Source organism: Dryas octopetala, chromosome 3 (genome assembly GCF_963921425.1).
Source record: "Dryas octopetala chromosome 3, drDryOcto1.1, whole genome shotgun sequence".
NCBI classification, from domain to species: domain Eukaryota; kingdom Viridiplantae; phylum Streptophyta; class Magnoliopsida; order Rosales; family Rosaceae; genus Dryas; species Dryas octopetala.
This window is the reverse complement of record NC_141368.1, coordinates 3,998,929-4,012,059: the sequence shown is the minus strand read 5'-3', so window position 1 is coordinate 4,012,059 and position 13,131 is coordinate 3,998,929. Positions and strand designations below refer to the sequence as shown.

The following is a 13,131-nucleotide window of genomic DNA, read 5'->3' as shown; positions in this document are numbered from 1 at the left end:
TTCAATCTAGGAGGAAAATTTTATTTTTATTGTAAACCCCAAACCAGGAATTAAATTACAAAATTGAAGGTGATGTGAATCCCCCAAAAATTAGCTACTAAATGCCTAATTAGATGGAAATTAAATAGAGAAAAATTACAGTAATATTTGATTATTTTTCTGTCCTGCTAGCAAATGAAGCTAAATTATCGAATTATAATTATTCAAGATTTTACTTCCTCTCCTTCCCAAGTGCTTGCCATCTTTCCGATCTTTTGAAGAACTCTAATGACTTCTTCAGTTGTAACGTTTCCAGTCACTGTGACCTTGTTCAGCTGTGTATCAACATTGTATGTTTCAATATCTGATGGAGAAGAAACCAAACCAGTGTTTAAGCTTTATCAATCATAAAAATGGATTGAACTGGATGGGTTGATGAGGACAATCATGGTGTAAAGCATGTATGAATAATATAAGACTTACAAGTACCTTCGATCTTCTTGATGGCCTTCAAGATCTTTTTGATGCATTCCTCACAGTGCAAGCCCACCTTCAATTCCACCACCTAATGCACCAAATCAAAGTGAAAAGTCATAATTTGCAGCAAATGGGACAACAATTAAAACAAAGCCTAGACTCTGTTATTTTGGAGCTTACATTTGCCATTCAATTTTGATAGTTTGAGCAGCAATGAGACTCTCTCTCTCTCTCTCAATAGTAAGAAGAGTAAAAGATGAAGGGGAAGAAAGAAAGAAGGGGTTCTAATGTGTTATACATTATGAATCCAAATTGACACATATTAATAAACAGCGGTGAATGAGGTATTGGATTCTTTACGTGATTGATGGGAATTTTTGTTTCTGTTTTCCACTTTGTGTAAAGCTACTTTGTTTGATTACTGACCTTACAGCAACTAGCCTCACTGCATTATAGGGTCGGCAAAATTAGGAAGCTGCTGGGTTTTGTTGGAACAAAGATTGTGAATTTATTGTTTTATGCCTGCTTATTCATGATGGTGAGGGCCCATTTCAATGGTAATATTCGGTTCACACAATGAAATAGGATGAGCCGTTGATTTCTGTGAGAGAATAACACAAATAAAAAGGCCGAATACCAGTCCTCCACATATACAATTATTTCTTTGAGTGGTAATTACCAATACTTGACTGATCCCACTTTGTATTGCTCTTTGTAGGAGTTGAGTTGTCATCCATAGTTGAAAGCTAAGCCTGAAGTTAGTGGGAAAGAAAGGAGATTAAGACCTTCCCAGCAGGCCTACACGTTTTGTTGCAGGCCTTTGCCAATATCAGAGACACTATATTCTTAGAGGCCTTGTGTTATGTCTGTCTCTACCCACAACCTCACAAATTGGGTTTGGGCTGAAATCATATTCTACTGCCGAGGTGGACTGGTTATTGGGCCTATTTGGACAACAACCATAGTGTTTGCAAATAAAATAACATGGACAAATTGGTTCTTCTCCAAGTTGTGTCTGGCAGTGTAAAGCCTAAGTCAAATTTATCAAAACCAGAGCTCACACATGTGAGATTGAAATGAAAAACCTTCAGATGGGTACAGAGGTCCGCTGTTTTTTCTTCTCTTTGATAGTTTGATTGCGTATGGGTGACCATTTCTTTATTGAATTCTTTTCAGATATTTCTGCCCCACAATATGACAAAGAAATAGAAGCGTTTTTCTTTGCAGCTTCCACAAAAGTCAGGCATCAAGCATTAAACCTTGAAACAAATACAAAACTTGCAAACAATTCGACTAAACAATGTGGTATCGGGTGTCCTCTCTATTGTTTGGTACACTATTAATAGTGCCAGATAGCTAGCTCTTCTTTCTTGGTTCCTTCTTGTAAATTTAAACAGATAACCGTTGACTAACAGACCGGGATCTGCCACCTGTCCATCTGTTTTCTGATTCGTTCTTTCCTAGATTTCCTTGTTGGCATTTAACTCTTTTCGCTTTACCGAAGTCACACCCCACAAGGGCCACAACCTCCGAATTTCCCATATTCTAAAATCCTCAAAAGACCTTTGCTTTGCTTCCTTGTAAAGCTTCTGTGTTCAATTCCCGTGTAGCTGAGCCTCTGCTGAGGCTCAGATTAACATTGCAAGATGGGAAACGCCTTAAGGTTCCTCTGCGGCGAGCCCACTCCCACCGCCTGCAACTCCGAGACGCTTGGGCCTCACGGCGTTTCCGCTGCCACAGTCGGCGTTTCGGCTCTTGCCCGCGATCTCTTCCACTTTGAGATCACCTCCCAGGTACTTTTTTAAAACTCTTCAGCACTGTTTGTAGCCTGTAATGTAAAAATATTTCTCAATTCTCATTCGTTTTCTATGTCTCGGCAAAACATAAACAAATAGGTAAGGTCAATGGTTTCAGAACTTTCAGTCTTTCTGGGTTTGTTAAATCTTCATCCCATATATTTTATCGAAAGTTGACTTTTTTTTTTTTTTTTTTTTTTTTTTCATTTTTGTGATTATGATTAAAGGTCCCAGAAGGACTCACTCAGCAAGTTGTCTCGTCCAAGAAGGCTCAAGCTAACTGGTGATCAGCATGCAATCTATCTCATTAATCTACATTTGAAACAAAAAAAAAAAAAGAGATAAGAAATGGTCTTAAGAAAATTCTCTCCATACATGCAGTTAACTAAATTTGGTTTCTCTGAATTTTCAAATATATAAAGGTACAGAAAACTAGTTGAGAAATGGAGAGAAGCAAAACCACCACCACAAACAGCTGAAGAAGCATCTAGGCTTGTTATAGAAACACTCAAGAGACACCAAAAGGCTGATGTTGAGGTACACTCAGTTCCTCAAGAACCAATGCCACACAATATGTAGGCTGTTACATGATGCTCACAACAATAATGGACTATAGTAACATATTAATTCTTTTGTGATTGTTTATCTATAGGGCTTATTGGCTTTCTATGGTCTCCCTCTTCCCCATACTCTGCTGGTTCAACTTTCTGCTGGGGTCCCAACTTCATTGCCTCAAGGAGTAAAGTTTGAGTTCCAGACACTACCAGTAATAAAAACAATATAGAGCTCTCAAGTACTTCTTTTCACCAAAACTAAGTGCCTTGAAACTAGTTCTGATTGGTGAATCATTTTGATGAAACCAGGTTGACGCAAAAGCAATTCCAGATGGTGATACTGTAACAGTGTATGTAAGCACAGCAGATCCCAAAGAGTCATCATGTGTTCCGAGCGATGTACACATGGCGGCCATCCAAAGATCAAAAGCACGCACTAATAAGAATTATACAAAGGCAGATGCACTTCACAAAAAAATCACTGATGCAGGATATCGGTTGGATATCATATGCCTCTTGCATAAATTTCATCTAATTGATCGTTTAGATTTATGACCATTTAAGTTGTAAAATAAAAAAGGGTTTCTAATTGATTTTTCCCCTCCATCCAGGGTACTGAATTTTCAAAACAAGGATATTCTTGCCCGAAAGTATCGGATTCGACTAAGGTAAGATTATCTACTTGTAGGCTTTCAACTAGCTGCAACTTATTCTACAAGCGAAAGATAATTGATTCTAAGAGAAAACAGGGGTATAGATGCACCAGAGAGTAAAATGCCATACGGAAAAGAAGCCAAAGATGAGCTGGTTAAGCTTATTCAAGGCAAGTGTTTGAGGGTCCTTGTCTATGGGCAAGATCGTTATGGCCGTTGTGTAGGTGACATATATAGCAATGGCATATTTGTGCAGGTATTATGCCACCTAACATTAATCTCTTTCTGCCATATATTGCCAACAAGTCTTCTAATCTCTCCCTTTTCAATTTCAACCAGGAAGTAATGCTCAAGAAGGGGTGTGCATGGCATTACGCAGCCTATGACCAGCGCTCAGAACTTGCGAGAGTGAGTATAAACTGTATAATTAATATCATATTACTAATTCTGTATTTATTGCACTAGAATTGTACTAAGTTAAATAGTATGATAAATTTGTAAAACAAAAAGAAAAGAACTTCAAGATCAATACTATATAAATGTCTTTTAATACTGAGATCTTTGGTTTAGTTTCTTTTATCCGTCTAGGTAAAACTATTAAAACGACACAATTTAAATAAGTAGAATTATTTGTACCTTTCAACATTTTCACTCGTATATGTATCCACACTAAAATTCCACATGTATGAAACATATTAGTGGGAGAAAGAGGCTCGAGTGAAGCGAGTTGGGTTATGGGCTTCATCAAACCCTGAGAAGCCGTGGGAATGGAGAAAGGATAGACGCAATGGCAGATGATGCATTCATGACAAAGGTAACCATAACAGTGGGTTTATTAAGTTTTGAATGAAACTCTATGTACTTATGTGTAAGACACAAGATTATGTGTTCAATGCAAGATGGTTGGCGTATTTGGGAGAAAGAAGATCTTTTTGTGTAATATCTATCTCTGAATGTATAAGAAAATGAGCTATCCTTGCACGCTCAGCCAAACATTATGTGCTCTTGCCTGATATGCTTTCAGCTTTATTTGAATTTTAGAATGCTCTGCACTTCTCTTCGTTCTCTTGTATTGTTAGAGCCTTGGAGTCCTTGCATAATGTCTGTGTCTACCCACAACCTTACAAATTGGGTTTGAGAAATCATTCTACTGCTGAGGTGGACTGGTTATTGGGCCTATTTGGACAACCATGGTGATTCATGCAAATAACATGGACAGGGGACAGCAATAGAAGGAACATCAATAAATGGGTTCTTCTTTCTTCTTCTCCAATTAAGTTGTGTCTGGCAGTGTAAAGCCTAAGTCAAATTTATTAAAAGTTTAAAACCAGAGCTCACACAAGTGAGCCTGAAATGAAAAACCTTCAGATGGGTAATGATGCATTGCACTTGTATTAACATATACAGGGGTCCCCTGTTTTTTCTTCTCTTTGATTGCATATGGGTCATGACCATTTCTTTATTGAATTCCTTCAGATATTCTGCCGCACAATATGACAAACAAATAGAAGCGTTTTTCTTTGCAGCTTCCACTAAAATCAGGCCTCAAGCATTAAACTTTGAAACAAATACAAAACTTGCAAACAATTCGATTAAACAATGTGGTGTCGGGTGTCCTCTCTATTGTTTGGTACACAGTACACTATAGTGCCAGATAGCTCTTATTTTTTGTTTTCTTCTTGTAAATTTAAACAGATAACCGTTGATCAACACACCAGGACCTGCCACGTGTCCATCTGGTTTCTGATCCGTTGTTTGCCTTGCTCCTTTCCTAGATTTCCTTGTTGGCATTTAACTCTTTTTGCTTTACCTTTGACAAAAAAAAATAACTCTTTTTGCTTTACCAAATTCACACCCACAAGTCCACAACCTCCGAATTTTCCTTTTCTTTGCTTCCTTGTTCAGCTTCTGTGTTCAATTCCCATGTAGCTGAGCCTCTGCTGAGGCTCAGAGTAACATTGCAACATGGGAAACGCCTTAAGGTTCCTGTGCTGCAAGCCCACTCCCACCGCCGGCGACTCCGACTCACTTGGGCCTCACGGCGTTTCCGCTGCCACAGTCGGCGTTTCGGCTCTTGCCCGCGATCTCTTCCACTTTGAGATCAACTCCCAGGTACTTTTTAAAAACTCTTCAGCACTGTTTGTAGCCTGTAATGTAATTATAAGATTTCTCAATTCTCATTCGTTTTGTATGTCTCAGCAAAACATAAACAAATAGGTAAGGTATTGGGTTTTCAGCCTTTCTGGGTTTGTTAATTTTCATCCCATTTGATCGAAAGTTGACTTCTTTTTTTGTTTTTTCATTTTTGTGATTATGATTAAAGGTCCCAGAAGGACTCACTCAGCACGTTGTCTCGTCCAAGAAGGCTCAAGCTAACTGGTGATCAGCATGCAATCTATCTCATTAATCTACATTTGAAACAAAAAAAGAAAAAGAGAAAAAAGAAATGGTCTTGAGAAAATTCTCTCCATGCATGCAGTTAACTAAATTTGGTTTCTCTGAATTTTCTAATATATAAAGGTATAGAAAACTACTTGAGAAATGGAGAGAAGCAAAACCACCACCACAAACAGCTGAAGAAGCAGCTAGGCTTGTTATAGAAACCCTCAAGAGAAACCAACAGGCTGATGTTGAGGTACACTCAATTACTCAAGAACCAATGCCACAATATTTAGGCTGTTACATGATGCTCACAACAGTAATGGGGTATAGTAACATAAAAATTCTTTTGTGATTGTTTATCTATAGGGCTTATTGGCTTTCTATGGTCTCCCTCTTCCCCATACTCTGGTTCAACTGTCTGCTGGGGTCCCAACTTCATTGCCTCAAGGAGTACAGTTTGAGTACCAGACACTACCAGTAATAAAAACAAAATATAGCTCTTCAAGTACTTCTTTTCACCACAACTAAGTGCCTTGAAATTAGTTCTAATAGCTAGGTGAATCATTTTGATGAAACCAGGTTGACGCAAGGGCAATCCAAGATGGCGATGGCTTAACAGTGTATGTCAGCACAGCAGATCCCAGAGAGTCATCATGTGTTCCGAGCGATGTACACATGGCGGCCATCCAAAGAACAAAAGCACGCACTAATAGGAATTATACAAAGGCAGATGCACTTCACCAAAAAATCATTGATGCAGGATACCGGTTGGATATTCATGTGCCTCTTGCATAAATTTCATCTAATTGATCGTTTAGATTTAACACCATTTAACTTGTAAAATAAAAAAGGGTTTCTAATTGATTTTTCCCCTCCATCCAGGGTACTGAATTTTCAAAATGAGGATATTCTTGCCCGAAAGTATAGGATTCGACTAAGGTAAGATCATCTGCTTGTAGGCTTTCAAGCTGCAACTTATTCTACAAGCGAAAGTTAATTGATTCTAAGAGAAAACAGGGGTATAGATGCACCAGAGATGGAAATGCCGTACGGAAAAGAAGCCAAAGATGAGCTGGTTAAGCTTATTCAAGGCAAGTGTTTGAGGGTCCTTGTCTATGGGCAAGATCGTTACGGCCGTTGTGTAAGTGACGTATATAGCAATGGCATATTTGTGCAGGTATTATGCCACCTAACATTAATCTCTTTCTGCATATAATACCAACAAGTCTTCTAATCTCCCTTTTCAATCTCAACCAGGAAGTACTGCTCAAGAAGGGGTTTGCATGGCATTACGCAGCCTATGACCAGCGCTCAGATCTTGCGAGAGTGAGTATATAGCACATTAGTAATTCTGTATTTATTGCACTAGAATTCTACTTGAGTTAAATAGTATGATAAAAATGTAAGGCTAGATTTCACTTTCAGTCCTTTTGAGTTAGGTTTCACTTTGGCCCCTGTAATTTTAATTGTTTTGATTTTGATCCTGTAGTTCACAAATCGTTGCAATTCAATGACAGCGTTAACATACTTGTCAATTAATTCATTAAATTGGTTATTGAATCGCTAACGGTATGTAAAGTACATGACCAAAATCGAAATGGTTTGTAAAGTACATGATCAAAGGCATAACAAATTTGACAATTTTATGAACAAAAATGCTAACATGTCCTTAAATTGCAACGATTTGTAAATTATAAGACCAAAATTATAATAATTGAAACTACAAGAATTAAAGTGGAACTTGGCTCAAACTACATGGACCAAAAGTGAACTTTGGCCAAATTGTAAAAGAGAAAGAAAAGAACTTCAAGATCAATACTATACAATGTCTTTTAATACTGCGATCTTTGATGGCCCGTTTGGGATTGTAGTTGGACAACCAAAATCTGTTGTAGATGACAATTCTAAGTCACTCACAAGAGTTTTGATGTTTGGTAATAAATGCAAAAACTGTAGTGTCTCACAATGCTAGGTCACTCACTACAATTTTGAAAAACAACTATCCACATGCTTTTTGAAATTATTGTGAATGAAAGTTGTGGGCCCCGTTAATAAAAATTTTGATTTGCCTAATATACTCTCAATTTTTATTCAAAATGACATAGGGTTACCCTCATTTCAAGCACTTTCAATATCATGTTTATTTTAATAATTATACACAGTCACATCAGTTTTACACTAAAATTTACCAAACACCTTGATACTTCTTTTTGTACTCGCAATACTTTTGAAAATATAGTTTATCAAACACTCAATTGTTTTACTTTATAATCTTTTTACTTCACAATTGTTTTTTCTTATAGCAATATCAAACTAAGCATTAGTTCCTTTTATCCATCTTGGTGAAACTATTAAAACGACAAAATTTAAATAAGTAAAATTATTGATACCTTTCAACATTTTCACTCGTATATGTATATTCTATCCACACTAAAATTCCACATGTATGAAACATACTAGTGGGAGAAAGAGGCTCGAGTGAAGCGAGTTGGGTTATGGGCTTCATCAAACCCTGAGAAGCCGTGGGAATGGAGAAAGGATAGACGCGAAGGCAGATGATGCATTCATGACAAAGATAACCATAACAGAGGGTTTATTAAGTTATGAATGAAACTTTATGTAATTATGTGTAAGACACAAGATATGTGTTCAATGCAAGATGGTTGGCTCTTTTTGTGTAATTTGGGAGAAAGAAGATCTTTTTGTGTAATATTTATCTTTGAATGTACAAGCAACTGAGCTATCCTTGGCTCTTTGCACGCTAAGCCAAACTTTATGCGCTCTTGCCTGATATGTTTTCAGCTTTATTGAATTGTAGAATGCTTTCTGCACTTTTCTTCATTCTCTTTTTAATGTTAATATAAGAGAAGAACACTTGTGGCCTTTTATAGTTTCGGTAACTGCACAACTGCTATAAAGTTTTGTTCTCCTAGGAGTTGTAATTAGCACAATATCACGACTCCATTGTGATAACATTTGGAACAATCTTGAAACTAGTCCTGATATGGGAAATCAATTTGAATATTTGATCGAATAACGTTGCTTGCATGAGAATTAACTAATTTCATATTTTATGTATGTGATCCTATATACATAAGGTATTGAAGGTTCATATCAATTTATTTGGTTGGTTATAACTTGATTAAGCTGCTGCATGTTCAATTGTAAGTTAGAATTTGGTAAAATTTAAATTACTACTAGTCACCCCTCTAAGCTTTGTGTGATTTGGCCTAGAGAGATTCGTAGCACCTAGCAGACCAATTTTATTTTTTCCCCCAAGTGAATATCAAGGATTAGCTTAGCAGAAAAAAAAAAAAAGAAAAAAAAAGAAAAAAAAAAGAAGACCATCAAGGATTAACAGAAAGTGTAAGAATGAGAATTTTCTTTTATTCAATGTAGCGGGAATTGCCTCAGCATTTATAACATCAACCAAAAGAAACTAGTGAGGAGAAAAAACAAATAAAATCAGCCTGTAGATTGTCATCGAGACCTGGTGATGCGAAAACTGTCAGATCCCCAAGAGTAGCTGTAGCTGCGAAACATAAGCACCCTAGGTAAATACATTGACAGCAGACCAACATTACTATAAAACAATAACATTGAATCATTTTTATCCGAATTGTAGGATCATCTGCACACTTATTGACTTGTAGCCTTGTAGGTATGAAGTGCAACTGATAATATATTCTACTAGATTTTAGAACTTATTGACTTGCAAATTGAATTGAAGACAGAGCTTCTTAAATGAGGTAGTAATGAACAAAGTTCCTTATGCAAAGTAATAGAGGATATGAATTTATTACTGAGTCATGCAAGATCCCATCAAAATCAAAACACAAAGGTTATCCAATAACAGTAGGAATGGAAGAAAACCAACCCACCTCAGATTAAACTCAAAAGGAAAGTGCACTTGGCCTTATTTGGCATCATCTTTCAATTCATCTGAGTTGGAATCACTTGCGTTGTAACCTAATGGAAACCAACAAGAAATCAATTAGAACAAGTAAGGTAGTGAACTAATGATCCAACCTGTTGATGCATAATATTGGACACCGAGCAGAACTACCACATGACAAAGAAACGAACACCCACCGACCACGTGATCGAGACCATTGAGAGTGTGTATTTGGGCCTTAGTTGGGCCTTATTTATGTAAAAGTCCCACACTTGGGCAATTGTAAGGGGAAGGGCTCCCTATCCATTATAAATAGGGACCCTTACCCACATAGAAAAGGTTCTCTCCTCTCTCTCATCTCTTTGACCTAGCTCTCATTCTCTCTAGAGCTTCCATGCTCTCTTGTATGTTGTAAATAACTTTATTCGTAGTGAAAACCCAAAGACCAAGTGGACGTAGCCCGATCACATGGATCATGGTGAACCACTATACATCTCGTGTTCGTTGTATGTTTGCCTAACCTATCGCTAACCAAATTTATGCAACAACACAACCACAGAGACAGGGGGAGAGAGAGTACCTGGTTGCTTATCACTTACTTTCCAAACCGAAGTTCGACTTTTTGAAGCTTTATGCATCCAAGCATGCCCCTAATCACAAATAAATCAGTACCATCTTCAGAATGAACAACTCATAAATTCAGAATAATGAAAGCAGAGAGTATAAACATAAATGCCAACGAGATTACCCATAGTTCATACTTCATAGTCTCTTTTACCCAGAAAAACAAAAAGGCTAAAACAACCCAGCACCCACTTCCTAATGAGGCACCAAGAACAATATCATGAATGCTTCATTGCATGCCAATAAAACCAGGAAAAAAACAGAATCATACCTTTGTGATTTTAGAGTTCTGTAAACTGAGATACTACATAACAATAACCCCCACACTGAACGTGCTTAACACAACTATGAACTACCTAGCCTAACTAGTAGCCATTTTCCCTAAAACATATGGAAGCCCAAACAATATGAAGCACAGGATTCAAAAACCTTCCTTGTCTAGTTGTCTTTGTCTCAGTTTTCCCAGTGAGCACATTAAGAACCAATTTTCTAAATTTAAATAGAATGCTTAAAGCCAGTAACCTCCAAAGTTGCCCACGCAAATATAACAAAGCAAAATCAAAGAAACCCAAAAATAAAATGTGGGATAGAGATTTAAATTTAAACAAAATGAATAAAGAAATGACCTTTTTGGGGTCTCTACGAATACCATAGCCACTGTAATACATCTGGCCCACCAAGACCTGCATTGAGCTATCACCCGCCTTGGCCTCCTTGAGCGTGTCCTGGAACCACCGTGTCACGCAGTCCGAGACCACCCGAGCCAGCGGAACCCGACTCTGGCCCTCGGAGCTCTCCATCCTCAGCCGAACTCGCTCTGGGTCGACCCGGAGACCATCCGATTTCGCTGTTTGTGGAGACGAAACTCGGACGTGCGACACTTGCTTTGTGCGTTTCGGCCTCGGGAGCTTGTCGGCAGAGACAATTCTGGTGAACTCTTGGAGTCTGGTCGTGGAAGGGAGTGACTTTCCCATTAATGATAAGAACAAACAAACAAACAAACAAGCAGAGTTAATTTTCTTTTTTGTTTAGGGTTTTATGGGTTGGATTTGTTTTCTGGTTTTCATACTATTTTTGGGGTGTTTCTGGGATCTTAAACCATGTTTCAGATTTGTGGAAAGTGGCTCAAATTTTGGTGTTTGCATTTTCTTTCTTTTTCCTCTGGATAATTTCTCAATAAATGGAGGCAGATGTGTTGATACTTGATACTTGATAGTAACTTGATACTTGATAGAGAAAATTTTTTTAATTTCTTTGTTTATTATTAACGTAATTAAACTTATAAATTTGTTATGGATATATTTGTCTTAGGGGGGCTGTTTAGACCACCCTAATCCACTAAGTTGACCACCCCACTTAAATTTTTACCCCTTTTTGCCCATTTTGCTTCTACATTAAAAAAAAAAAAAACCATCTCCAGTTTTGGCCGGCCACCCTCCCCTCCGCCGGCGCAACCCCACCCCCTCCCCACCACCGGCGCGACCCCACCTCCCCCCTTCGCTGGTCGACCCCACCCCTCCAAGGCGAAGACCCACCCACCCAGGCGAAGATCCGATCGGCCCAGGCGAAGACCCGACGGCCCCTTCGCCGGCGATCTTCCTTTTCCGGCAGAGTTGAGACGCCGGACCACTTGGGTTTTGTTCCCCAGGTCACGGCGAGTCCAACCCTGGTCTTCTCTTGCTCATCCGACCACCGTGCGCGGCTAATCGACGTCGTGACCCGATCGGCCCCTTCGCTGGCGATCTTCCTTTTCCGGCAAAGTTGAGACGCCGGACCACTTGGGTTTTGTTCCCCAGGTCATGGCGAGTCCAACCCTGGTCTTCTCTTGTTCATCCGACCACCATGCGCGGCTAATCGACGTCGTGAAGCTCCGCGGCGGAGGGGAGGGTGGCCGGCCAAAATTGGAGATGGTTTTTTTTTTTTAATATAGGGGCAAAAAGAGGTAAAAATTTAAGTGGGGTGGTCAACTTAGTGGATTAGGGTGGTCTGAACCGCCCCCCCCTGCCTTATTATTATTTCTCAATGGATTGGATTCACAAGTAAAGACTAGGTGTGGGCCGGGCTTATATGACAATGTAGCCCAAAGCTAAATCAGAACACCATATCTCTCTTTTTATCAATGACTTGGCCTTCAACCTATGACCTTATCAATATGTTGATTGATAGGGATACAACTTAATTAGACGGTGACATTAACAATTAACATTAACCTCTTAATTTGTAATATGCGACAAATGATTAATCATGCACTTGGCCATTTGATGAGAATGCTCCAAAATGCCCTATCCCATCTATGAAAATATGACTCTGGACCAAACCCACTGTGTGATATATAGTGTGATATAAATAGGTGTACCCATGAATACATAACCACAGCGGTCCTCATCATTGTGGATGATGTTTCGTTTGCATCCATGCTCTTATTCCTCTGTATTTTACTTTTTCTAATTGGGGTTTTAATAAGTTTTGTATATATATATATATACCTGAATGGAAATTAGTTTTGTTTTGGGCAAGTTACATTTATATATGGTCCTTAAATTTTGACCAGAATTTCATTTTGGTCCTTGATGTAATGGTCATGTGCATGATCACTTTTAACAAAAATATTACAAGAAATTAGGCTTTTTCCTTACTCAGCACATATCTAAAAATATGAGGACCTAAATAAATACATGCTATGAAGGCTCTAGAAGCAAAACAAAATTTTGGTTATGTTTAGTGATCATTTATGTAATTTGCCCATTTGTGTTAATCTAGTTTGAATTAGC

The 13,131-nt window shown here is 38.3% G+C and overlaps 4 protein-coding genes across 8 annotated transcripts; 2 read left to right on the top strand and 2 right to left on the bottom strand.

Moving 5' to 3' along the window:
- Positions 1-7: 7 nt before the first annotated feature.
- Positions 8-920, bottom strand: LOC147289778 (Heavy metal transport/detoxification superfamily protein). 2 transcript variants are annotated; one of them, XM_086236648.1, is made up of 3 exons: positions 637-920; positions 463-544; positions 8-343 (listed from the first exon to the last, which is right to left on the bottom strand). In XM_086236648.1, exons 1-3 carry the CDS (start codon positions 643-645, stop codon positions 204-206), a joined length of 231 nt encoding a protein of 76 aa, XP_086092774.1. In that variant the 5' UTR covers positions 646-920; the 3' UTR covers positions 8-203. The 2 variants fall into 2 exon arrangements, with proteins under 2 accessions (XP_086092774.1, XP_086092775.1); XM_086236649.1 differs by having other exon boundaries at positions 469-544; positions 637-802.
- Positions 921-1,910: 990 nt separating this feature from the next.
- LOC147289777 (staphylococcal-like nuclease CAN2) lies at positions 1,911-5,065 on the top strand. Of its 2 annotated transcripts, XM_086235730.1 has the most exons (10): positions 1,911-2,249; positions 2,480-2,535; positions 2,675-2,789; positions 2,905-3,018; positions 3,116-3,303; positions 3,418-3,474; positions 3,556-3,715; positions 3,799-3,867; positions 4,159-4,273; positions 4,936-5,065. In XM_086235730.1, exons 1-9 carry the CDS (start codon positions 2,103-2,105, stop codon positions 4,255-4,257), a joined length of 1,005 nt encoding a protein of 334 aa, XP_086091856.1. In that variant the 5' UTR covers positions 1,911-2,102; the 3' UTR covers positions 4,258-4,273; positions 4,936-5,065. The 2 variants fall into 2 exon arrangements, with proteins under 2 accessions (XP_086091856.1, XP_086091855.1); XM_086235729.1 differs by lacking the exon at positions 4,936-5,065 and having other exon boundaries at positions 1,921-2,249; positions 4,159-4,472.
- Positions 5,066-5,164: 99 nt separating this feature from the next.
- On the top strand, positions 5,165-8,710 carry LOC147289776 (staphylococcal-like nuclease CAN2). Of its 2 annotated transcripts, XM_086235731.1 has the most exons (9): positions 5,170-5,571; positions 5,783-5,838; positions 5,980-6,094; positions 6,208-6,318; positions 6,421-6,608; positions 6,724-6,780; positions 6,859-7,018; positions 7,099-7,167; positions 8,302-8,710. In XM_086235731.1, exons 1-9 carry the CDS (start codon positions 5,425-5,427, stop codon positions 8,398-8,400), a joined length of 1,002 nt encoding a protein of 333 aa, XP_086091857.1. In that variant the 5' UTR covers positions 5,170-5,424; the 3' UTR covers positions 8,401-8,710. The 2 variants fall into 2 exon arrangements, with proteins under 2 accessions (XP_086091858.1, XP_086091857.1); XM_086235732.1 differs by lacking the exon at positions 6,208-6,318 and having other exon boundaries at positions 5,165-5,571.
- A 496-nt stretch (positions 8,711-9,206) lies between these two features.
- LOC147289775 (uncharacterized) lies at positions 9,207-11,540 on the bottom strand. 2 transcript variants are annotated; one of them, XM_086237206.1, is made up of 4 exons: positions 10,987-11,540; positions 10,317-10,386; positions 9,723-9,810; positions 9,207-9,367 (listed from the first exon to the last, which is right to left on the bottom strand). In XM_086237206.1, the coding sequence occupies exons 1-3, from the start codon at positions 11,332-11,334 to the stop codon at positions 9,758-9,760; spliced, it is 471 nt and encodes a 156-aa protein (XP_086093332.1). In that variant the 5' UTR covers positions 11,335-11,540; the 3' UTR covers positions 9,207-9,367; positions 9,723-9,757. The 2 variants fall into 2 exon arrangements, with proteins under 2 accessions (XP_086093332.1, XP_086093331.1); XM_086237205.1 differs by having other exon boundaries at positions 9,207-9,373; positions 10,987-11,536.
- Between the last annotated feature and the right edge of the window lie 1,591 nt (positions 11,541-13,131).